The following is a 27,967-nucleotide window of genomic DNA, read 5'->3' as shown; positions in this document are numbered from 1 at the left end:
TGGCCAATTACAAATATAATAATAATAATAATAGCAGAAATGGTAAAAATTTATTAAACAACTTAAAAGTAGATGGAATTCTGTATTTTATACTAATATTAAATTATTAACACCACAATAATCAAATCAATAGGAGGATCATTACTTCCAATAATTTGAACTTACTAACCATGGTTTTGATTATACTATTTTTTTATTATTCTTAGTGGGGTGAGACTGAGTCCACTTGGTACTGCTGCCACTACTGACCTATTGCACCAGCCCCAGATGATATATGATGGTGACTGTGAAGAAATTGGTGGAATTAAAACTGGCAGAGGAAACTAAAGCGCTCGCAGAAAACCTGCCCCAGCGCCACTTTGTCTACCACAAGTCCCACATAACTAGACCCGGGCTTGAACCTGGCCGCTACGGTGGGAAGCCAGCGACTAACCGCTTGAGCTATGGAGCGGCCATGGTCTTCAGTATGTGTTCCATACGTGTCTGCAGTGGAACATGTGCAACATTAACTGTAACATTTGACAGGTGCTTTCTTCGAGCATGGATTTGACTACATATTCGATGATTAACTAAATTTATCTAAAACACCTGCATTTGAGCCACAATCTACTCTACTTAAATTCCGTTCATGTGTTTATAACATGTTTAGGATTAGTTTTAATATTATCTTTCAACAAATTAAGGTATTACTTTATTATAAAAGTCCTAGTAAACATAATGTAATTAAAGGTATTGTGCACCCCTGGCTTGCGATTCCTCCCCCCCTTTCTTAGTGTCGGTAGCGGCGTGGAAGGATGAGCGACAGACGGGTGTCTCCTGGAATAAATCAGATCTGCTAAGGAAGGGAAGGAAAGAGAAAGGAGACGGAAGTAAAGAAATTATATGCATGTGAAATATAAAAAGAAAATATATATGGAGGAACAGAAGTAACGAGAGATTATTGTGTTGAAAAACTACAAACATTTTGGGAAGAGAAACAGTAAAAACACGTTATGTTCCTCCGCGCTTCGGTATCAATTTATTTGGGTGACGTGGGTATAATTTCCTGTTTCCATCTCTCCACAAACGAGCGCAATCTACTTCAAGGACGAAAACAAATTTTCTGACATCAAGATGGAGACAGTGTCAAGACTGGTTGAGATATGCTGAACCTTACGGTTCGATAAGAGTTGTAAGAATGAAGTGCTAATATTCCAAAAGTATGCTGTCAGGTTGTAATAAGATTCTTAACGGCAACAGATATAAGCTCCGCTATGTCTAAGCACCACTACGGCGACGATTTGGGAGCATGGAAATAGACCTAGACTGAAGTGGGCGGTGAGTGGACAGTGACAGATCCCTTTCAGGATATGTGAACCACGGTTATGTAGGTAATTCCAATCTCAAAACTGACACATAATATATCACCATGAATATTTTATTAATTTTGAGTCTCACGAAATACATAATTCTATGAAAATTTTACAATTTCGACATTACGACATGTTTCGACAAGTATTTTTGGCCATCATCAAGTAGTACTTATACATTCACTCAAAATCTCTCTGCTATTCCCCCTCCATTGGCCTAGGGTTAGAGTTGGGGAAGGTCCTATACAAGCACGTGCCCTGAGCACATCATGATACAACAAGCGCGCAATGTAATATGAATCTAGTATGCGAGGAGTGAATGCATATACACTGACACAAAAAGGTTCTACCGTGCTTATCAAGAGCAACGATCATTACACAGGACCCAGGGCTACATGTCTTAATAAAATAAATATGAAATAATAAAAATAATAAACTACAGTAATAATAATAATAATAATAATAATAATAATAATAATAATAATAATAACAATAACAATAATTATTATGATCCAACATTTGTCTAATTTTATCTGGTTCAAAACTATCCTATTTCATCATCATCATCAGTAATCCGCCAAGACAACAGGTCCACAGTCTCTTCCAAAACAATTCCTACACTTAATGCGATCTAGAGCTTTCTCCTTCAAATGACAGTATCCTCTTCTGTCCCCAAGGTCATCCAGCATCTTCTTACGTCTCCTTGTCACTTCTATCCGCCACTCTATCTTTCCTTCAATAACTTCTTTTAGAAGGCAGTTTCTGCGTAAAACATGACCAATCCAATTAGCCTTCCGTTTTCTTATTTCATGTAGGATATTCCTCTGCTCACTGACTCTAATTAACACTTCTTCATTTCTCACATAATCGGTCCAACTGATCTTCTCCATTCTTCTCCAACACCACATTTCGAAACTTTCCAGATGTTTCTGATCTACTGCCCTAAGTGTCCATGTTTCAGCCCCATACAGATCTATGCTCCAAATGTAGCATTTCACTAGTTTCTTCCTCAAATTTAAGTCCAATTTGCTGGTAAAAAGATCCTATTTATTTTAACTTAATTAAAAAGTAGCTATAAAATGTTTTTAAGGATAAGACAAAATTAGAAGACGTTTGTAATGCCAATAAAGCACACAATTCGAAAACTAGGGCAAAGGTTTAAATAAATTACAGTATTTGTTTAAGCCTATAACTAAGAACTTACATGGTAAACAATTATACTACCTTACCTCAACTGTAAACATTGGCCAGTGGAGGGGGAATAGTAGAGAAAATGGAAGGTGACTGTATAAGGACCATCTGTTGATGGCCAAAAATATGGCCGAAACATGGTGTAATGTAAAAACTACAGAGTTTTCATAAAATTATATATATATATATATATTGTGAGACTGAAGCTAAATAAAATATTCTACAGCCAATGTGAGGCTGAAATACAAAATTCGTTTATTTACGGCTTATTTCACGGCTCTAACTGAGTATATAAAGCTTCGACGGTGTCGTAGATAGTAAACGTTAGCTGGGAAGGACGTAGAGGGAACCGATAGTGGGCTCATTTTAAGTATGAATTATGCGATTTTTCCTGCACGGACTTGGCAAAATAGCTAAGTCCTTAGCCAGGAGAATCTTTTTCAGGGCAAGAGTTGAATCCGTAACCTGCCGATCACTAAGCAGTCGCTGTATCCACTCGTCAAGTTACGATGATTCATAAGTTACGTTCCTCAACATAAAATACTCAGCGTGGAAACCGTTTTGTCACTTTCCATTTTAGCTGAATACTTTCCAAAGACTTGTCACTATATACAGCTTCGCATGTCTCAATTTAATGATCTTAACATTGAAACCCCCTCACCTGTTTGGACGAACACCCTGTTGCTATCACTGACTGATGCATCTTACAAATTACCATGATATGCACGGCCTCAAGTGTCACGCTATTTATGTCGAGTGTCACGAAATTCTGTAGACTAGTGCCTATAGCAATGTCGTCAGGAGCAAACAGATAATTAATAATAGAACTGTTGCCGTGCATCCTTTGGTCACATATTTTTTAGAGCAAAAATTGTATGGGCTTGAGGAGACGGAGGCACGCGCTATTCACTGCTGCCATCTCTTAAGTTCTTGGGGGGAAAACGCTAAAACTAACTTAATCTACACCTTCAAGGGCATAACATCCTTCTAATGCTCTATGGCGATTATAATTTTGGTACAGAATTAAGAGAACAAAGACAATTAATTGCATAATATACAGGCACAAATATACATTTTAAAATTAAATTCTACACGAAAAAGGCTTCGGCCAAGTTTGATGTTGCGACCCCGAATTAACATTATGCGTCTGCAGACCATTCCAGCCAACCCAATAATGAATTTATTGAACTTAATAAGGCCCACCAAAGAAAAACCAAAAGCGTATACTATGAGTCTGAAATTCATCTATATCATGCTCTTACTCCGTGAAAATAGCTTAGTATTTTTCTTAGAAATATCAGAGATAATTAGAGAACGCCAAATTTCTCAAATTACTGGCCTCGCACAAGAAATTCTAAGGCATGTCTAAAATAAAATATTATTAAAAAAACAAATAATAATAAAGAGAAGTTGACTTTATTTACTTTTATAACTACACCGACGCCTGTTACCACTGATAAATCTCCTTATCCTTTTCAAAAGTCCTACAACGCTTTAATTTTGAATTATCAGTCGTATAAAATCGAGTTATTTCCTTCCAGAAACATCACATTCAACTAAACGATTTCAGCGTTTACGGTGTATCACGACAAGTTTTCATGAAGTGTCTAGAAAGCGAAAAATTGTATCGTCTGCTTTGGGTCAATCGCAGTCCTAACGTGGGTCTTTTATTGAAGTATAGGTGGGAGTTGTGGGCATGGGGTGGGGATGAGCGGAGGAGAAAAGCAAAGAGTTGGAGGGTTGTAAGTACACATTTGCGTGTCCACGACGCCTCGTCGTAATGTCCGATTTGTTCCCTGATGGGGAAGAGGGTGACAAAACCAGGACAGAGCCAAGTGAGGAGGCGACGGAGTTCTGGAGCGAGCTGGGGAAAGTAGCATGTTCACTGAGCGGGTGAATGGAACTGTGCACTGCGCAGTCGTACTGGTGAAGATCATGTGAATACGTGTATATACCCCATGTAAACACGCAAAACAACACTTTGTCTTCAGGTATCTTTGTATGAATCAATGAAAATACATGTATAATTTAATGAGTTATTTAATGAACAAGGAAACAGATTCGTAACGCCTATGCTCGAACAAAAGTGATGAGGTATTTAATGTGCAATATCATATATTATGTCAGCTCTAAGGTAAGGTAAAGTTACCCATGTACGTAAGCATTAGCCCATGGAGGATATACAGGGCGTGGAGGTCACGCTCATAAATTGCACAACACAGAATTATGTAATTGAAGACAGAAAATTATCTTAGCGCAAGCGTCGCTTGAATCCGCTCTCAGAGCCAGAACCCTCTCTACTTTTGCTGGGATATCAAAGGCGATATGGACGTGGTGGTGGAAAAGAAAGGATGTCTCCGACATATATTGAACTCAGAAGTCCGCTGCAATGGCCACGCGGTCTAAGGCATGGATTGTCTTTGTCCGTTCAAACACTGGGATCGTGGGTTTGAATCTCACTTGAGGCATGGATGTTTGTGTGCTTTTATTCTGTTTGTGTTGGCCTGTGTGTGCAGGTATCGACCATGCGACGGACCGATCCCCCTTCCAAGGAGTCGTTCCGACTGTGTAAACGATCAAGAAAACGAAAAAGGCGATACAGAACCATAGATAGATAGATAGATAGATAGATTAGATAGATAGATAGATAGATAGATAGATAGATAGATAGATAGATAGATAGATAGATAGATAGTCCGTCGTATAGCTGGTAAATTTGTTGATTTGAATATTACGTTACTAACATGTTCCGCCCCACAGCTACTATTACGCGTAAATAAGAAAGCAAGGATAGGTGGGAGATATAGGATTCATAGGGAAATTACAATTACATAAAAATTAATTTCGGAGCTCTAAGTATGAATGACACGATAACAGTAACACATAACTTAGTGAAATAGTATGCAAAATTGAGTGGAGTGGATTAAATTCACGCAGAATGGAGACAAATTTCGAGCCTTTGTGAAGACGGCAATGGATCATCCAGTTTTATAAAACAGACCCTTTCTTGACCATTTCATTATCGGCTTTTAATGAAAATAGACCTCCATTTTGGAATAAGTTATTTGTATGCTTGATTTATACATGCATACATACAACTTTATTTTGCATCAATTATTACACTGCATACATCAAAGGTAACATATGATTTCTTATAGAGATGATCGTAGAGAAATCTCAATGTCCGATAACTTCGATAAACCTTTACAGTAAGGCTTAAGGAAACTGTTGACGGAAGAATCTGCAAGGGGCATAAAGAGGAGCCATGTACGAAGGAGAAGGAAACTTGGAGAACATCCCACGGCACTCGACACACCGGTGAAGTAGGCATAAGGTCAAGAAAATTTTGCGCTGGAGTTTTTGACCCGAGATTAAAACTACAGATAACTCAGAATGAAGGTAAACAATAATGACGAAGTACGCTTCGAGAATGTTTCATTCTGTGCAATATGTTTAAATTATTTTGTTCGAAATGGAATTAGAACTTGCAGAGCCCAAGTTATAAAATAAAATAAAAAAAAGGTAACGATATCCCTGTAACAGGCCGTGAAGACCCACAGGGCTGTGACACGTCGAGACTCCCACATTTTCTCTAAAAAATCGGCTCAAGGATAGCGGAAAGTTTGTCAGCCTTACGCGCCAGCCGCCCTTCTCTAGGAAGATTCCTGGTACTCATTTCTGTTAGAGGCTGAGTCGACCCCAGTGCCATAGTGCGACTGGAAGGATAATGTCAATTGAAAAAAAAAATCCACCTCATCAGGACTCAAAACCATTACCTTCCGGCTTGTAGCACAGTGCCTCAACCAACTACGCTACCGCGTGCTCCATAAAATAAGGTAGATATATGAATTAATTTGGATCAGTTTGAATGAAACTTTGCGAAAAGATGCATTTATGGTTGGAAAGCATTATTGTAAAATAACACCGCGATCTGATAGAGGAATTCGCGGGAAAATTGGACTTTAATTTTAAATGAACAAGAGTAAAATACCTCTTAATTTGGATCAATTTAATTACCTATTTATATTTTACGTAACGACGCTTTAAATAGCTCAGGGTGTGGAATGATAAGGGGATTGTGAATAATGAATTAAAAAGTGTTTAAGCGAGCTGGCGCGACCTAATTTGAGGTGCTATGCCGGCGCTTGCCTTAAGGGACTCAGGAAAACAAAAATTCCCAGACAAGATAACAGGTTCTCTGAACAAAGATTTGAAGCCACCAGCTATCCAATACAAAGGAGGAGTGGTTATCACGTTTCTAAATAATTCCTGCATGTATCTCTGTGGGTTAACTGTCTAGAAAATGTGGGAGCTTCGACGTCTCACAAATCTATGGGACTCCACGGTCTGTTACAGGGATAGCTTTGCCCTTTTTAAAGGTTTATTAGAACACATATACTAGGGTTATTTCCACATACACCTTTTGCTTCCTCTCTTTGATCTCATATATTCTTCTTAAACTCAAAACCTCAGTTGTATTCGTGTCGTAACTTTTTATTCCATATTCATTCCAATGGATTGAAATATTATCTCTTGTTAAGTATCACTGTCCTTTAGCGCTGCCTTATACTCGCCCAAGTCCGGCAGTTCAGTGCGTGAGAACTACATAGACAAAATGATTTAATGTTGATTTTAACATTTCAATAATTCAAGTCTTATGTTTATTTATAATTTACTGAACGACACTATCAGTGGTTCAGGCTATGTAGTGTCGAAATTCGTACATTACTAGATGTCGGTTTCACCTCCCACTTTCCTGTATGACATATAACGTTATTAATATTTACTTTATATAATACGAGGAGGTAGTATGGAACAAAGGCGACGGGTAGGTACGATGTATGATAAAGGAAGGAACAGAAAGGTGGAAAAGGGAGGAAGAGAAGAGAATGGTCGAAGATACCGATGTGTTGAACCTGAAACCTAGGGAGACCTTGTTGTGTATTGGATAGTGTTATATGGATCGGATAATGTCCCATGTGAAGAGACGGTGGGAGGCAGGGAGGGAGGAAAGGAAGGAATGGTGGCGGAGGGGGAGGGGAAGTGGCTTGATGAAGACAACTCACACACTCGGGACTACACACAGAAGCGGATCCCTGCAGTCGAAATGCCAGCAACCAATATTACGACACCCCAATTCAGGTTTGTGAACGGGGAATTGAGACCAGGTCCGCACCAAGGGGATTAACGCATCTCACGTGTCTGACGTCACCACAGCGACAAATTAATCAATTTGATGCTATGGATTCTGTCCTTACGATATAATACGGGGAGGTCCTAATAAAGAGCTTCGTATCTCAGCTGTCCTGTTTGTTTCGTAACACGGCCATGCTTGCAGCTCAGTTGAAAAAGATCTAACGTTATTCAATGTACGTATATATAAGACACAGCCGAATGGGTAATGAGTTACATGTAGCGAAGTTCGTAATTTATATGCTTCTCCTGATATTGTACTTACTTACTTACTTACTTATGGGGCTGAGCTCTTCTTGAGGAGAAGCCAAATCTGCAGCTACTCAAGAATTTCCTAGCATTTTATGGAACCCGAAGGTTCATTTCCGTGTTCACAAGAGCCCTCCACTTGTCCTTATCCTGAGCCAACTCAATCCAATCCATACCATGCCACCATATCTCTCTAAGATCCATTTTAAAATTGTACACCCATCTACTCCTTGGTCTTCCCAGTGGTCTCCTTCCTTCTGGCTCCTTCTGCATTCCTCTTTTCCCCCATTCGTGCTAAATGCCCTGCCCACCTAATCCTCCTTGACTTCATCATTATAATTGCCTGATATTGCGAATATGATTAAATCAAGTATTGAAAATGAAGAGGGCATTAACACGCATGGAACAAATAAGATGTCGGTACAAAATTTAGCTTTGCAAATTCTAAGGACCAAATACAAGACGTAAATGTACACGAAGTAGACAAATAGAGTGTAAATGTGTAGATTAGATAAAACTGGCTGAGGATAGGGTCCAGTGCCTTTGTTACGGTTATCCATTCATGTTGATAAGGGCAATGAAACTAGATGTAGTTATAATGGGGACAATTGAGGCAATGCAAAACCAGAACTAAATTCAATCGACAACGTTAATGTAGAGACACCGTCTAATTAAAATTGGTACTTCCATACATGAAGCCGGGTATAGCGACTGGCTACGGGCTGGGGACGGAGGAGTCGGAGGTCGAATCCCAGTGGGACAACAACTCCTCCATGTCGTCCAGACCGACTCCTGGGTCCACCCAACCTCCTATCCAATGGGGTACCGGGGGCTCTTTCCTCGGTAGTAAAGCGGCCGGAGCGTGAAGCTGATCACTCACCTCCAACTAGTGCCGAAGTCAAGAAAATATTGATCTATAAATCTACTCCCCTATATGCCTTAAATGCGTAGTGTTTAGTTAGTTAAGCACAGGGACAACTTTACCTTTTTTACCTTTACTTCCATACATGGATCAGAAAATGATACAATAAACCAGACACTAATACTCATTTCATTTTAGTAGCAGTTAGAATAAATATGTTAAGTAGTAAGAACAGTTACTAACTTAAAAATGTACTGCTTACATTGCATCATGTACCTATATTTTGGCATGTAGACCATTGCTAAGCAATGACAACAAAACGAACAACTAGGCAACGGCCCACAGACAGCAACAGAACAATATTTCTGTGTAGTACGTGTTGAAATGTTATGAGGAGGGCAGTTTGTTAGTGAGAGTCAGTTGAGTTGAGTTAGTTGGTTTGTGAGAGACAGTTTTCAGTTAGTTAGTTAGTCGAGAGTCGCTGTAACTGACGTCGGGGACATTTCAGGAACCCGGAGGAAGGGGAACGTCCACCGTTGGACGCCGTTACCAGAAACTGGCGAACATAAACAGGCTGTGAAAACAAGTGTGTCCTGCAATGAAATGCACAGTGTGTGAATTAGCAATAGCGCTGTAGTTGCGTGTGGTTACGAGTTGTGTGTATAAGCGGTCAATAAATCCGTTTCATTCTCCGTGATTTTAGTCCGCAAGCGAATTATACCGACCGAGCGACCGCCGCTTGTCGGCGAAGTTTAGTGCCAACTTTAAATCCGTTTACCAATCCAAACCGTGTCTATTGTCACATTCCATAATATCACAGCAATATTGGGCTTATTATGCTACCGGGTTGGAACAGAATTACATAATTATATTTTAATACCAAAGAACATGGATCTTTTTTTTATTCAAGCCTATGACGTTGAACTAAATAATCAATGTGGCTTTCCAGATACTTACATCATCCTTTCGTGAGGACACAAAACGATGCCTTAAAACACACCGTGACCTCTTATCCATACTCATTTAAAACTCATTACAGAGTCACTCTATCCCTAGGTCTAAAGAAAGGGGCGTGGGAAGCAACGCACACGGAGGAAGAGGGGACACTCCACACGGGAGATTTCTTTGGAAGAAACTGCATCCGATAGTGTGGTTCAGATCGATCAGTAGACAGTTTAACGACGTGTATCAATTGCAAAGCTTACTTACTTTAAGTCAGACACGGGGATTATCATGAATAGTAATTCTGAAATAATATGTAAATAAACCGTTTTTGTGTGTTCTAAGGTAGCCCTGCATTCTGTGACGAGACAACAACATATACTTAGTTTTCTCTGTGTTTACTATCTACATTATCACCCAGTAGATTCACATCATCGGCGTAGGTCAACATCAGATATGTCCCGTTTAATTTCAGTCCCACCTGGTTTCCCTGGACCTTCCTCCACCTCCCACTATACAAATTAAAAAAAAACAGTCGCCTCTGTCATACTTTCCATACAGATCATTAAGTAGCTATTTTTCGATCACGTCGGGACTCAATATTATTAATTGTATTATCATTCCAAACTGTGTTATACGCAGAAGACATCACAGTGAACGGAGGTCAGTTTTAAAACTTCAGGTCTCCCTTTTCTTGCAATACTGCACTATCTGTAGAGATGGTTGTTTATTACAATGTTTCAACATATTGAAATATGTTATCAGATACTTCTTTTCGAAATATGTCACTTCTTCCCTCATTTATTCATGCATTTTTACTCCCCGATGTTCTCCCCCCTTCTCATCTTGAAAGAGTTTATAACGTACAAATGTTGATTGACATGTGAGAAACAGACCTTAGAGCAAGGGATGTCAAGATTTCTTGTTTCACATCACAGATATTTATAACATATTATAGTTCCTTTCCTCAATAGCACGGGATTCTTACAAACCCAGCAGACGTCACTTAAGTACACGGACTTTATTGGTAAGTCTAACAGAACTATCCGTTTTACTCCTAGGGCTCCTTTTAAATGAATTCTACTGAAATATAGAAATGATTTACGTTATTTCATCAGTTACGATATATTAGTAAATCATTTATTAATTCTTATAGCTAACATTGTATTACAATATATGATATGTAGGAACTATGCTACTGCCAACACAACAAATATTTCAGTATTACATTTATATCAGTAAAATAAAGACCTAAATGTAGTACTGAAATATTTGTTGTGCTGACAGTAGCATATATTGTCTGAAAAAAAAATGAATGAAAATAAAATTGTATTAGATTAATCGTCTATATACATTTTAATACGTTTTATACCTAAAGTAAAAAATAAAGAAATTAACATCTTACTGCAAGAGTGATATTTAGTACAACAAATGGGACAAACGCCGAATTGTTATTGATCGTCATGATGCTCATACTGTAAAGCGGAATATTCCGCGCCAAAAAGTAAAGGTAAGAAGTGTGAGAGTAAGACTGTGTTATGCATTAAAATGTAGCAACAATCGGAAATTAAACATAAAGAAGAGAGGAAAACAGAAGGATTTTATATTGTAGAGTACACATGACGGATATTTATAAATATTAACCGAAGTTAATAGTTACATTTATAAGATTAGTCTCAATCCGCTTCAAACTATGAAATCGTTTTCCCTGAGACTTGGTGTAGTAATATTGTACTCCGTAACTGCGTCCACTTCATGAGCAATATCACCTAAAAATACCGGATTTGGTATAATCGTAAATAATTTTCTCTTGACTTATATCTAAGCAATTCTCTAAAGTACCTATTCGATTCTTAAGTTTGGTTATAAGAATATTATCTGTTTCTTCGAACAAAAAAAAAATTGGACTTCATTGTAGGTTATTTAATGACTCTGAACCATCAACTGTGGTTATACGAAAAATGTAAGCATATTACGCCTTATACACACTGAGATATAAAAGACAGCTAGAACGTATCATGAATTACACGAGTATTATATTGCTGCATGATATAGTGACTGTAGACGGGGTTTGGATTTGTAATAGGATTTATTGAACTCCTATAGATCCGTGACTAGACTTAATTATAACTGATTCACTAATTCACGCACTTTACAGTTTATTATAGCACATAGTTTAGTCTCCGCAGTCTGCTCTGTCTTCACCAGTTTTCTCGCAACGTCTTTGAACGGCGGGTGTTCCTTTTCCTCTGGGTTCCCGAACTGTCCCCAGCCTCAGCTACCAGCTTCTCACAGCACCAGCTCACAAGGACTGAACTGCAGCAGTCCTCTGACTGACTGACTGACCGACACACCAACCAACTCACTCCTTTCCACTAACTGACTACCTCGCTTCTCACCAACTGTCCTGCTTACAACATCCTGGCATGGACCGCACAGGAAATACGGTTTCTCTGTTGCTGTTTACGTGTCGCTGCCTAGTAATGGCGGTTGTCTAGTTTTTGTTTCATGGCCCTTACCTTATATGAGTCTACACGCCATAAAATGTTATAAAGAGCTGTTGTTCATAACCACATTTATCAAACGAAATAAACTAACTCGTTAGATTATTGCATTCAGTAGAAACCGCCTTTGGCCTGTGTTTAAAAAGAGCCATAATGTATACATGAGACTTCAAGGCTCTATTAATTTCTGAGTCTGAGCTGCATCAAATGCTACTATCAGCAGGCAGGCAAAATAACGCGGTAGGCAGAGCACGAGGAAACGACGAGACTTCTGAAAATTAAAAAAAAAAAAAAAACTTTTTGTTAACCAAAAGTTGCATAAAACAATTTATAATTTTTAAATGTGTTAATATAAGATGGCAGTTGATACCCCTGTAGCAAATAGAAATGAAATGTTATGTCGTACATGGACGAGACTAAATATATGTGTATCTCTTGGTTCTATTCAGATTGTCGGAAAGAGCGGCAGCAGTTGGAAACTTTTAATGATGGCTCGTCCCAGCGCTCAGCACCAGCCTCACAGCAACCCGTGCCCTCTCTCCTCTTAAGGAAAGAAATACTCGTAATCATCGTCGCATTTAATGTGCTACTTGTAACGGAAAAAATTAATAAAGGCATTGAACGCGGACCTACTACCTACAGTAACCAGACACCGGTAGAGTAAACTCAATGATTGCTTCTCTACTGAATTCCAGTATTACTACATTTTGTTGCAGACAACTTCGTTCGTGGGCGGAAATGATAAGCTTCTTCTTTCCGAGTTATAGATTTTCTGAAGATGCAGAAAGAGCATTACAGACACTGAACAAGAGTCTCCTGCACATGGCACACTACGCCTTTCTCTTCACGGAAGCAGGGTAATGCGGAGGTTTGCTGACTTGTTCACAAGAGCCGCCACTGGACCCTACCTTGAGCCACATGAATCCAGTTCCCATCTTCACCCTCTCATCGTTCTACATCTCTTCATCCCATATACACTTTGGTTGCCCAAATTGTCTCTTATTTTGTGTACTTAGACATAAGGTGTCACGTGCCTCGCCAAAATATGTCTCACATTATATCACCTTAATAATATTTCCACCTATCACAGTGACAACGCGGTCTAAAGCATGAAATATTTCCGCCCGCTCAAGCATCGTGATCTTGTGTTCGTATCCCACTCAAGGCATTGATGTTTGTCTGAGTTCATTCTGTGTTTATGTTTCCTGTGTAGATAGCGGCCTTGCGAAAGAGCTGATCACCCGTCCAAGAAGGCCTACCAGCTGTCTCTAAGATCCATAGTTTCAGATTAATTCTGAAGGGAACAGACCAGACGGTCCAATCCGTCAGGGTAGAACAACAACATCTGAGTAGGAGTAAAAATTATGAAGTCCCTCTTTATGCATTTTTCTCCAGCCTCTTACTTCCTTCTCTCTCTTATATCCGAACACCTTCCCGAGTCCTCTTATGGTCACTTTCACGCTATGATTTTCCCTCGGTGCGAAATGTCAAGTTTCACAGTCATAAAATCGGAAGGCAAAATTATATTGCTTATGTATATTTTAATGTTTAAGTATTTAGAGAGCTGATAGGAAAAGAACATGTTCTGAACTGAATGGTAGAAGAATTTTCCGAAATTATGATTTTATTTTCGAATGCGATTCTTAATTTTTACTGTAGATTCCAAATATCTTAAATTTCTCACTTTTTCGAAGGATTAAATTTTTGTTCTTACACAAGGCTTGTTCTTGCATTCTGGTGATGGATCACGAACACATGCCTTTATTTCTCAGCCTGTACGTCTGGACCAACCTCCCTTACCGGAATTTGAGAGAGTATAAAATATCTGATAACAAATTGTATTAATATACGTATTCAAGTATGAGGTAATTACTATGTAAGGTTATTAAAATTCTTGTAAACCAGTATTCATCGACTTATGTTTCGCAACCCTCAGTGGGTCACGGAGCACACCCGAGAAGACAGCAGCAGTTGCACCTGCAAAGTAGGGAACGAACAGCAGAAGCATGGACAACATGGCAGTGCAATTATGGATTTTCGCTCCCTCGAACAGGAAATTACCGAAGAAGAGGGGTTGATTAGGAAATGCTGCACATATAAAATATTTTCCAGTAACTGAGACATCTCAGCATGTAAAGTCACTGATAGGGCGTTGATTCCTGACACTATCGATGGATTTCTCTCGTTATAATGTCCCCGGTTCTGGGGTTCACTCAGTCACCTTCCCAGCTGATGCCCTGAGGCTAAAGATGCCGGGGAGTGAAGCTGATTACTCACATCCCCCTATCGCCAAGCTTAGTATTGTCAGAGCCTTAGTCTATGCATCTAGGCGCTGTCATGGTGCTTAAGAAACAGTTGCAACTTTTATTTCTGGTGAATGAATGAATGTTACTATTGCTCATAAATTGAGTTCATTCTATATGTTTTACTCTTCGTATCTACATTTAATTAAATTTCCTGAAATGTACGCTAAATTGATCGGCGATGAAGTTATTGCTCCACATTTCAGTAAAGGTTGCTCTAGTGGAAGTCACCTACATATGTTTAAGATATATATCTGCAAACAGTAGCTCCTGACACGAAATGTTTCATGATTATTATATTGAAAGATATTAAGATGGTAATTTGTGAAGTAAATGTTCCTGTTTAGTTATTATTCATGCAACATGTCTGCCATGTTCATTGCTATTCAGAATTTGTAACATGTAAGATTTACATGGTGATCACTATTCATTGCACAGTGTTTCACACTTATTATTTACAAACAAATATTTATTATTTTCACTAGGATAAACGATATCCAGCAAGTATCTGTACTAAAATATGTAACGGTAGCTAAAGTAATTTCATCTTTAATTCCTGATTTTATCCTGTCCAAGAAAGTTATCTCCAGATTAGAATCAGCGTGTCAGAAATGAAACGAATATTACTTACGCAGATAATGTTACAGATAAGACGCATAAGTGTGAGTTCATCGGACTGCGTTAAGGTGTACAGATGGCAGACCTAATGGTTAGTCCTTTGTACGTGTCGAAGCAGGACATTTAGATAGAAGAGATTACTATGCTCTCGGAACAAATTCACGGGTACGCAGACGATGATTACAACTCTGGAATCATAATATAAAATTCGATATCGCTACATTCATATTTCTGTATGGAAATGTATAAATTTTTCATGTGATAACGTTTCCGACATAAACTTTGGGTGTTGATATTTTATTAACAACTTCACACTACTGGGTTTCCACGGCCACTGTATAAACAAAACATGAAATCCAGTATAGAATCTTCCTGGTACTGCACAATGTTTAAAAGATAAATATTACTAACATGTCAGAGGTGTTTTCTGTCCCATTCCTCAGGGTCGACCTACACAGGCTTGACAGAGCAGGATCTAAATTCAAGGCAGAAAAATCTCAGAGACGTATGCAGTCTTCTTAATTTAGTCATGGTGCAATACCCGCAAGAATGCAAAGAATATTCACAGCCAAAAGAACTCAGGTTTCAAGCCATGCAATTTCAAGTGCCATTAGCCACTTGCAGGTTGACTGATTGTATTTAGACGCACCGCGATATGTATGGATAAATACTAAGTAAAAAATAATTTCATGGAGCCCTTCTTGAGAAGCCGCCAATTGTGCAGCTACTCAAGAACTTCCCAACATTTTATGAAAACAGAGGGTTCATTACCGTGTTCACAAGAGCCCTACACTAATCTCTATCCTTAGCCAGATCGACCCAGTCCATATCACCCATCACATGTAAGATCCTTTTTAATATTATCCATCAAACAGAAAACCCTGACCTGTCATGCGGGTTCTATCTCACGTGGCAGCACTGCAATTTCTGACGAAAAAAAATCCCTTGCATTGTCACTAGACTTGTATCTTTACTTTCCGAATATACCTAACAGCCTTGTCTTAGCGCATTAAGCAACCAAACACCTCTCCGGGCCACAAAACTTTACCTCCATCGCCATGTTAGCCGTTATATTACTTTCGTTCTGTATATTTATAACTATATATTATGTTCAACAGCTTGTCTTCGCATGCTCTATTTTTTTCCTTGGCACTACAGCCCCAGTGGGCCTAGGCCTACCTCCATGAACTCCGTTCATTTCGGTTTTTCTAGATCTTACACATTCGGTAGGACTCCTTGGGCGAGTGATCAGCTCGTCGCAAGGGCTCTACCTGTACACAAACACAGAAAAGCGCACACAAATATCCATGCCCTGAGTGGGATTCGAACCCACGATCCCGGCTTCCGAGCGAGCGAAGACAGTGCATGCCTTAGACCGCTCGGCTACCACGACCGGCTCGCATGCTCTATAGGTCATACTATTTACATCCCTTTCCATATAAAGTAATCTCTTGAATTAAGATCTTCCTGAAATTTCTCAGTAAAATGAATGATCAATGTAAAATTGTCCTTGTGCATAATTAAGTACCACGCCATGAGAACGTATGGGGGAGTGGAGGTAGAACTCCACTCATTATTATGTGGGGCAGTAAATATAGATGTATGGTTAGCTTCACGCTCTGCCGCTTCATTCCCGGAGAAAGAGCCCCTGATACACATTGGATGGAATAGGTTCAAGGTCCGGTGTGGACCCTGTGTAAAGAGAAAACCTCTTGTCGGAGAGATAAGTCTATACTCACGATAGACAAGGAAACTGATTTTAGAAAAAGAAAACCTACTCAAAGAAGTAGGTCATACACTTTCATTAATGGTAATCATACTGGCGTATGTTTGGAGGCTAGCGAAGGACACTAAAACGCCCAGTCAATGTAATCAGCACGGACAGTGATTCGGAATAATGCATTAAGAGTAGGCGTCAGTACATCTGTTCTGGACCTTAACATATTTGCTGACTGTACAGTTACGGGCAGAAGTTTTGATACGAAGCGACTCTTATCGGATCGGAAACTTTCATGTCCTGTTCAATGTAACACTGTTCAACTTGGAGACTCGCACTTCTTCCAAAAATAGCATCGGTGTGTGACGCATTGAAATGCATTCGTGGATTTAATCTCGAAACCTGTTTTCATGGCTATGCTGGAGCTCCGTTCTTCATAGCATTTATACTCACTGAATCTGCGTGTCACTTTGCATGTAAAAAAAGTTATGACTCTACAGATTATGATGAAACTTACAGTATAAACACGTTCACTTCTATATCATGAAGTATCACTTCATATGAGGCTCTAAATATATTTGGTATCAAATTACAATAAATTATGCAAGCCGATTGTCTAGAAAATGTGAGCGCCTCTACGTCTCACAACCCTATGATCATCCAAGGCCTGTTACAGGCATAGCTTTACCTTATTGGCTATACTCTGTCCAGAACATCAGCGCGAGTGCGCCATCAGATAGTAACGTAGATCATTAAGTCATAATTAGAGTACTAGATTATACTTTCAACACACGATGGAACCAAAATCACCATGCCTAGGACCTGCTTGACAGCACAGGACTTCGATTCCTAAATACTGCAAGGCATGAATTAAGCTTAGAGGCCTTTGTATAGACTACAAATTGTTTCAGCCAAAACTAATGAACCCTAATAAAGGAAATCCTTCAGGAAATCATCTCCCTTTAACGTGCACGTGGCTTTGAGACTAAATTTCGTCATCTAATGCTATGGTAAACTAAGCAAATATTTGACTGTCTCAGGGATATTTATGTGAAGTTTTGTGTGTATAGAGTGGAGACAGTAATTCCCCACCTACTCTCTAATTTGGCCCCCGATATAGGTGAATGATTAGCATTATAATGTTGTATTGAAGCATCCTGTTGCAGTTGGTATTAGAATTTATTTTTGGCCATGTTTACTGTCCACTATGCAACAGTGCACTACACGTTTCTGCCTAATTGGCCATCATCAGCTGCCTTGAAATTCGAAGGAACTGCATTGCCTTCCGCGTTACTGCGATTGGTGTTTTCGTATATACTGTGACGTATGTAACCTTTGATAGATAACGGGTCGGTAAACATATTCCCATAAGACACGCGCACACAACAATAGGACGTCGATTGCTAGGCAACAGAGGCGTAAACACGTATCCTTAATAACAGAAGACGGTGTTTTCCATGGAGTCCTCCCCGAGGCTATATAAGTAGGACCTCATGCAGTTAGAATGGGAACTGGGTCAAGTTCTGGAGATTGCAGTCGAAGGTGATTGAGGAAAGTGACAAGAAAGGAATTAGACTGTGCTAAGGAGACATCAGCCGGTCACGGTAGCCGAGCGGTCTAAGGCATACACTGTCTTCGCTCGCTCGGAAGCCGGGATCGTGGGTTCGAATTCCACTCAGGGCATGGATGTTTGTGTGCGTTTTTCTGTGTTTGTCTACAGATAGAGGCCTTGCGACGAGCTGATCACTCGCCCAAGGAGTCGTACCGTATGTGAAATATCTAGAAAAACCGAAGTGAACGGAGTTCATGGAGGTAGGCCTAGGCCCACTGGGGCTGTAGTGCCAAGGGGGGGGGAGGAGACTTCATGTTTGTGATGAACTTATAGTGAGACTGTGAAAAATCCGTTGCCAGGATACGACTAGTGAAGATTGAGAATCCTAGTTAGTGTGCAATAATGAACTGGAAAGTGAGTAGTTTCGCCGTAGCGCTGTAGTCCCAAACTGTGTGAATGTATAAGGTGCAATAAATCCAATCATCCAGTCAAAAACCCCGTCATATGTCACACTTACACGTGACCATATAATGTTGCTAAATGAAGATATTACTGTTGCATATTGGAGAGTAAACATAACCAAAAGTAAATTCCAGATTAGCATAATGATATGGCTAACTTTGCTCCAGAGAAAACATCCCCTCGGCGATCACTGTCTGTGTCCCTCAGCTGTGTTTCATTTTGTGAAGAAGGCAGAAATACCAACGCTTCTTAAGGGACCCCGACGTCGAATCTGAGACCCATACTCCTATTTTTTTAACTGAGATGTAATCGTTCATGAACTGGAGTTCGTGAATCTGTGACAAAAATATTCGTTGCCTCCGTTCCCTCCATCCTATTTCTTAGTGATGGCCATACTGCTGACGTTTCGGATATCACCCTTGTTTCTGTCTTCAAGGCAAAGTGAGCAATATTGACTATACTGCCGTCGTTCCGGATATTCTTACTCTATCCTTCTTCAAGGAGAAGTGAATGTCCAATTTCTGTGACTTACTTAAAAATGTTCTCAGTAGCTCAGACGCCGAATGATCTGATGTTAGTGGGGGAAATAAATTGAAAATATTATGGAAGGAAATTATAGTGCCTTAATCTGAGGTACTATCCCATCATTTCCTTCTAAGGGCTGAGGAAAATCACGATATACTTCGGTTAGAATAGTTGGTATGCAGGCCGAGATTCGGAAAGGAGCAGGTTCCAAGTACACATATCAGAAAAAAAGCAGCCACTTGAGACAGTTTACTTGGTACAATCCAATAATATCGGCAAGGAACACTGATTATTACTTTACCCTGAAGATGGAAACAGTATCGATCACGACAGATTGCCACAGTCCAAAAACAAAAGCAACAGTCGTGAAAACACAAAATGCTCTGTAATACAGGTACGCAAGCTATAGAACTGATGGAAACAAAGCGGAAAGCCCCTCACTTCCCACCAGTCGCCTCAATAATCGAAAATCATATTCACCCTCGACATTGATCTAGGAGAGCCATATGCACACACACAGAGGAGCATGTGTCTACCACTCTGCACAGTGTCTTCAGCGCAAGAGCTACACTACCTAGACACACTGTTTCTTCTCTGTCCGTTTGGAAACCTTCTCTCTACCCGCCCGAGTACGTCATCTCCAAACCACCATCCATAGACCTTCCTCTGATGTCACGTTCGGAGGGGGAGCAGAAAGAAAGACGTGCCCCGAAATCGGATATCAAAATTGTTTTCTCGAGTGGCGTGTAGGGACGATGTAAGGTCCCGTGAACGTGCGAGGTTGGCGTGTGTTAACACTTTCGTTCAATAGTGGAACCCTTGGCACAGTAATGTTATCGAGGGTTACGGTGACATGCCATCTGAGGCGCCATTTTTCATTTTGCTCTTAATTTTGTTGGTGTATAAAAAGGATCTTCCAGCTTATGTCCAGGCACCTTTTTCCTCTCTGCATGTAACATAAATTGTAGCAGCAAAGAACACAAACATGTAACAATTGAATTCACCAAAATGTAATGTCGAAGGCAAAAGACATGATTATGCAAATATTGCTTCTCTGCCATTGCATTATGTTAAAGAGAACTCCTGAACTCCTTCGCTTTATATCTCTTGATGACAATTGAAAACAAATAATGTCTTAAACTTAGGTTCATTGAAGAGAGATGATACTGAACAAAGGTTTTCTGTAGCAAGAAAACTGAATAGATCTAAAGGGTTCTGACGATGGTGTATAACATTCAGAATTACTGAGCTTTTGGACTGTTCTATCGTCCGGTATTCTGGAAAATAGAAAACACGACATTCCGGAAAATGGATATATTTCCGTACTCAGGTGAGGGGGGAAGATATCTACTCTGTTGGTCCCCTTGGGAAGAATGAGATCAGCTCTTTCCAAGGGGCCAAACTGAGTAGGTGTTTTCCACCTCTCTTCTGAGGACGGAAACAGATATATTTTCTGAAACGTCGTGTTTTCTATTTCCTAGAATATGGGACGATGGAAAATTCCAAAAACCAAGGACAAAGAATTTTATATTTTTGCCTGGAATAATTATCCTTGGTGAATGTTTTGGTCTTCAAACCCCGTACTACCTAAGCGTCCAGTTTATAAAATGATCATCTTATGTAAGGTGGAGCCGTGTAATTTGATAGACAGATACAAACATTTTGGAGGAATTTATTGGTACCTCCAACTTCAGGGTAGAAAAAGCCTAGTATTTAGTTAACCGACTACATACACGTCGTCACATCCAAGAATAAGACGTTCTTATCTTTCAGTGACATGAGAAACTCAAGAATCCCATTCCTTACCTTGCTCATCGCCTGGTGAAATCGGACCGATTCTCTTCTGCTGTTAGTACTGCTACTGCCGCCAGTTGTGGAAGGAAGGGTAATATTGCTGCCACCGCTACTGGTTGACAAATCTGGAACCAGAACAAAAGGTGGCGGAGTGTGAGACAAATTACAGAGATTTTCTCTAACGTACGCACCGAGTCTTTTCTTCCACCCCCACCCTCCACCACCACGGCATTTACATTTTATAAAGGTGTCTTCTCTACCCCTTCTCCTCTAACAATCTCCTTTAACATTCTCTCTTCATTAAAATAATCTAACTGAATCCGTGATATTTGATTTATAAGGCTAGTAAGCACTTTTAATCCTCGGCCCCTAAACATAGATCCCATGAAATAACAGAGCTCATTAACAACTCAACACCCTTCGTGTAAATGTAATTCTATAAACGGGAGATATTCCATAACTAATATCGGACTTAATTGTAATATAATTAAAACAGGTATACCTTTCAGGAGGGTGGATCTCATTCGACTTCGCCCATGTCAACAGTTCCTCCAATGGAATGGAAGTTGGTGAATCGTGGAAATACGTGAAGGGAGATGGAAGGAGAGAAAATTCAGTAGAGGGATGCTAAATTCCATGTTTGAACTACGGGGGTGCTGGATGATTGGATTAAAAGACAGCTTCAGCTCAAAATAATTTATTAGATGCTTCCATAATTTATTGGAATCCTGGATCACAACCTCATCAGTGGACTTTAAACACTTTTATCGTTATGGTCATTAATTGAAAACACGAGGAAATATAAGTTAATATTATACCCGACAACGACCGTTGTTTTAACTATGTGAGCACTGTTCACTGCCGGATCAGCGTAACGTAATGTTAATAAAATTGTACTCTGCACGAAGTAGAAGTGCATATTTCTAGTTATTTTGCATTTTGGATTCAGCGTGTAATAAATTTTGCATCCAAACTGAATTGGGAATGAAGACATGGCATACGTCTTGCGAACATGATTAAAACATGATGGAATTAAATTAATATAAACAATTTTCTTTTCAATACATTTCAACAGAACAACGAAACGTTGAACCCCAGACAAGATATCAAACAGGTAGAGGGGGGTACAGGCTGTATCATATCCCTACAGAAAAGCGCAGAAGAGAAAGAAAGCAGTAATCCTATAAGAGCAGTGATCAGAATCTCGAAACCATAAATCAGCTCTCGTTAGGAATTCGAGAAATTAAAGATCGCAATTTTTCTAGTACGAAATTCCAGAGGTCGTGTATCAAATCTTGGATGGAGCAATGGTTCAGAAAATACAAGATACCAGCCCTGAGACTTTGTGCTCATGTAAACCAGAGAAGGGCAACATCATTAGCACTTAGACAGGGGAAAAGTTTAGATATGAGGCACAGAGTTCACGAGTACGTATTACCAAGTGATGGCAATAGATTAGACACTGAAATTCGATTGCACCTTAAGTACCAAGTTTAGGAAAATAAGACTTGTACTCCCTTTTATCATGAACTAAAATCATAACACTGCATTGCATTGATGAGTAAGGTACTGCTTAACAAAATATCCTCTAATGCAAAATGTTAATCAGTCTGGTACTAAATAAACGAATGTAGTTAAATATATAAGTACATTTTCTTCATACATAATTTTCCCGATACATCTTCTATGCCTGCCACAAAGCAGACGCAATGACTGGACACTGAGGTAAGGGTGACACCGAGACAAGGAGACGTCTAACACTGAGGGAGTGATGATATCGAGTCAATGAGATATCTGAATCCTAAGGTACTGAGGACATCGAAACAACGAGATACTGTATCTGAATCATAAGATACTGAGGACATCGAAACAATGAGATATCTGAATCACAAGATATTGAGGAAATCGAGAGAGTGAGATATCTGAATCCTAAGGTACTGAGGACATAGATACAGTGAGATATCTGAATCATAAGGTATTGAGGACATCGAGACAGTGAGATATCTGAAACAGTGGCGGCTCGTAGCTAAAATTAGTGGGGGTGCTGCTCTAGAAGCGCACAGTTCCATACAAAGATTTGGGCTACTGACATTAAGCTTAAGGATTATATATTGTATTGTACAAGTATAAAGAAAGAATTAAGAAAAAAGGACTCATTATATAAATGTTATCGATAATATCATGTGGAAATTGGGGGTGCTGGCAGTTCCGCAGTGCCTATACACGGGCCGCCCCTGATCTGAAACGTAAGGTACTGAGGACATCGAAACAATGAGATATCTGAATCATAAGGTATTGAGGACATCGAGACAGTGAGATATCTGAATCCTAAGGTACTGAGAACATCGAGATAATAATATAATTGAATACTGAGGTACAGAAGGCATCAATATAAGAAGATACTTGAATACTGAAGTACAGACGGCACTGAGGAACGGAAATATCTGGAAACTGAGGCAGGCTTATAGAGGACACAGAAGCAGAGGATATAAAAACACAGATTATGGATGCATAGAGATACAGAAATGCAGAATAATAGGTTTTTCTTTGTATTCCTCAGCTACGTAAAACACTGCAAATATCTTTACACAATGTTTATCATGTGCTTAATATTGGAGGAGCTCTAGTGCAAGGCTTAAAATACGATATTCTTCATTCATGATATCTACTTTCTGAAGTACTACATACATCAGTGAATACATCATACCCCACATTTAGGTCTAACTGACAAATATGGAACATGCTGTAGGCTAAAACAGAAAATGAAACGTATTACGTAAGTTTCGTCTATCCACTATTAGCCAAAATATGATACTCATCTTGAAGCAAGGCTTGTAGAAGCAAGAAGGAAAGAGAGAGTTATCTTGGGAGGGAACCGGGAGCTCGGCATTTAATCGATATATTGAACAAATCTTAAATCACCAAAACCCAAATCCAGAGTGTTGGACTGCTGTGTTCTAGACACACCTTAGATCATGGAGAAAATGTGGGAGTGACAAACAAAACTGGGATAAAAATGAAGGTATGAAATGACGTTGGATATAAGAGAAAACCTTCTGCTATTTTATTATAAAACTGCGGCTTGTGCGGATTTGGGGGGGTCTTGGAGAAACGGGAAGGAAGGTTGGGTGGGGAGGAAAGAAGGGTGAGTGAGCTTGAGCCTATATTGGTCTCTTACAGCAGAACCGCCCACCAACCCTCTGTGTGTGTCCGCCACAGATTCAGACTCCTAATTAAGACAAGGGGAAGGGGAGAAGAGGGACCAAGAGGGAGGTAAAGGAAGGGATATTGATCACGAAGCCAGAGGGAAGAGAGGGAAGCTGTCTGGATGTGGGGTGGCAAGAGAAGGAGTAATTTCCTCGACCGACAAGGACCATCACGTCGTACCATCATGTGTATGCATGCTTCATGTGTGATTTTACATGCGCTCCGTCAAGAAAAGTAAAGCCATTAGCTTCCTGCATGGGAAGTAAGGCAGCGTCAGGATAATGAAACAAGAAGATTGTTTAACATCTCACTCTTTTCATCGGAGGCTAATTATCGTTGTTATAAACAGAGGGCGGTGCTAATTTGCAATTTCACTGAAGCAACTGAGAAAATCGTGAAACAAAGAAACGTTTGCTGTAACACCTGGCCTTTGTCATCATACGCAACTCTGTCTCTGGAGGAAGGTGTGGTATTCATCAACGGTCAGCATTTGTTCTGCAGGTTGATCAAGAAAGCTTTAGAGATGTGAATGAAGCAGAATACAATTGTAATTAAGGGAGGTCGGCTGTATTGCAATATATTAGAATTTATCCATAGTCTCAATTATCAGCACGAAATATTTTCTGCTTGTTTTGAAAACGTAATAATTCATACCAGATTTTACTATTGCTGTGAATTTTGCTCATCCTTTTGGCGCAATCTCAAACATCGTCTCAACCTTTCTCTCGGGCTACTTACAGTTGGACTGACAAAAATATAAAGGTAAAAAAATGCTGTTTTCTGGGATGTGGCGCCGTGTAGATTTTGTGTGAACCGATGTTTCAGAGGAATGTATCACCTCCATCTTCAGGGAAAGTAGGTTCACACAAGATCTGCACGGAGCCACATCCCAGAAGTAGGCATTCTTCATAGTCACCGCAGTGAAAACCCGCAAATCTTATAAAGGTATAGGTTAAAGCCGTCTTCGATCTTAATTAGTTAAGCATCACGTCATGCAGACGTATGGGGGAGTGCAGGTATAGCGCCATAAATCTTGACCTCACTATTAGATGTAGGTGAGCGGTTAGCTTCACGCCCCATCCGCTTTAAACCCACTAAAAAAGCCCCCGGCACCCATTAAATAGGAGGATGCTTGGAAATCAGAGCCGTTCTGGATGCTGTAGTAAAGAGGACAGTTCCTTGCCCTTACCGTCCAGCCCACCGTCTGTCGCTATTCCAATTGAGTTCTCATACTTAAAAGCGTATAAAGTATTAGTAATTTAAAAAACCATTACATACACGGTAGTTCTGATATCTTGCAAGTATGGCTGTAAAAAGAGAGTGCTAATGTATGAAAGCATAAAGGTCGAAATTTAAGATCTTCAGTCCATAACCTATAACATGTCACCAATATAATAAACATATGAAATATAGAGAGAGGGAACAGTATTTTCTCTGGGCTATCATCACGTGAAAAATTATTACTTAAATAGCATCCAATACAATAGATTATTACGTTAACATTTCGAGCCAATATATTTTGGCTCAACTTCAGTCATGTAAAATTCAGTATTCTGCGCACAATACTACAGTAATTCTTTTTATTTTGCTACATAAATTCTTCAGCTACCTCGTAATTACTGATATACATTAATACTCTTAAATTTACTTATGGCTGCCTAGATTATAAAGTACCAACAGAACAAATGTAATCGTTCATAAAAACCTGTAGAAAATTTTTACTTAGTAAGAATCCTTTGTGTTCATTTACCAAACAGAGATGAAGTCACAGGAGGTTGGAAAAACTGCATAATGAGGAGCTTCATAACTTGTACTCTTCTCCAAGTATAATTAGAATGATCAAGTCAAGGAGATGAGGTGGGCAGGTCATGTAGCACGAATGGGGGAGGCGAGGAATGCGTATAGAATATTAGTAGGAAAGACAGAAGGAAAGAGACCACAGGAAAGACCAAGGCGTAGGTGGGTGGACAATATTAGAATGGATCTTAGAGAGATAGGATGGGATGGTAGGGATTGGATAGATCTGGCTCAGGATAGGGACCAGTGGAGGGCTTTTGTGAACACGGTGATGAACCTTCGGGTTCCATAAAAGGCTGGGGAATTCTTGAGTAGCTGAGGCGGCTCCTCCAGAAGGGCTCAGCTCCATGAGTAAGTAAGTAAGCAAGTAAGAATCCTTTAACGATGGTGATGGATTGGCAAAAACACGCTACCTAGAAATTTTAAAACGATAAATTTTCCTGTTTAATTGAATTTGAAACAATGCGGTAATGTAATATAATATTAAACAGTTATCACATGATTTTTATATATTTATTTATAACAAGCATATTAAGAACAAAATACAAAAAAGTACTCGTATTTTGATGAAACTTATTACTAGATGTCTGCTATAAACTCCTGAATGAACTGACTTTAGCTGGCGCTGTGGCAGGTTTTCTCCGAGTACTTCGGTTTCCCCTGCCAATCTTCATTCCACAAATTGCTCCACAATCACCTTCACCTATCATCTGGGGCTGGTACAATAGGCCAGAAGTGGCCGCAATACAAGGGACTTAGTCCCACCCCACTAGCATTAAAAAGAATAATACTTAGTAAATACAAAATGAATTATCTCAAGGCTATTTTTCATGATTATACGTGATTTAATATATTATTAAAGTATATACTAAGAATGTACCCTTGAGGATGAAACTATAAATGTCGAAGCATGTCGGCACAACGATGAATTTGAAGTAATTACAAGAAGTTGTGTTGTAATTGACTGTACTGTGATAAAAATAACGTGATGTATTACAACGTTGCAAAATAAAAATTGTCCGCCTCTCATGAAACCAGAAGGTTCACTGCTGTGTTCACATGAGCCTGTTACTGGTCCCAGTCCTGAGACAGATGAATCCAGTTTATATTCTCCCATACTATTTCTTAAGATATCTTTTCATTTATTCCCAATTACTCCTACTTCTTCTTGATGGGTTTGTTCTTTCAGTCTTCACAACTAATCTTCTATTCCTTTTTACGCTGTCTACCTTACACTGGAAATACAGCGCTTTTTTCTAGGTTACGTATTTTAACAGGAATATGAAACTGATTAAACGTATACTTTAGATTGCACATCTAAATAAATTTATCTAAGCTATCTGAACAGCAAGCTGAACAAATAGCTCCTTATCATTATTGCAATGGAACTATAACCCGGCGTTTTTCGTTGCAATCCTGTGCCTACACCGGTAGCAGGCGGCTTAGAAACAATTCCCCCGCCTTGTTTCGCTCGATAAAACATTAAATCTACAGGTGGTGGAAATGTAAATGTTACTATCTTCATAAGATCGCCCCCTCGCGCCAAGAGGCATGCGGTTTATTCGAGTGTGCTCTTATGTTCTTTGGTTTCACTTTATGGGGACTTCAGTGGCAGTTCTTCGTTGGGCAGTTGTATCACCACGGGAGCGAAACCTATGTAATATCACTTCCTACAGGAGCATTTGCAGGAAAAAGGCATCGT

The 27,967-nt window shown here is 39.5% G+C and overlaps 1 protein-coding gene across 1 annotated transcript in view; it reads right to left on the bottom strand.

The window, feature by feature from the left end:
• Window positions 1–27,967, bottom strand: part of LOC111866038 (mucin-19) — a 519,428-nt gene that overhangs the window by 226,943 nt on the left and 264,518 nt on the right. The window contains exon 3 of the mRNA XM_023854546.2: window positions 21,274–21,386. Coding sequence (XP_023710314.2) covers window positions 21,274–21,282 — 9 coding nt within the window. The 5' untranslated portion in view covers window positions 21,283–21,386. The remainder of the gene's footprint in view (window positions 1–21,273; window positions 21,387–27,967) is intronic.

This window comes from Cryptotermes secundus, unplaced genomic scaffold (assembly GCF_002891405.2).
Source record: "Cryptotermes secundus unplaced genomic scaffold, Csec_1.0 scaffold258, whole genome shotgun sequence".
Classification (NCBI taxonomy): Eukaryota; Metazoa; Arthropoda; class Insecta; order Blattodea; family Kalotermitidae; genus Cryptotermes; species Cryptotermes secundus.
This window is presented reverse-complemented; position numbering and strand designations above follow the sequence as displayed.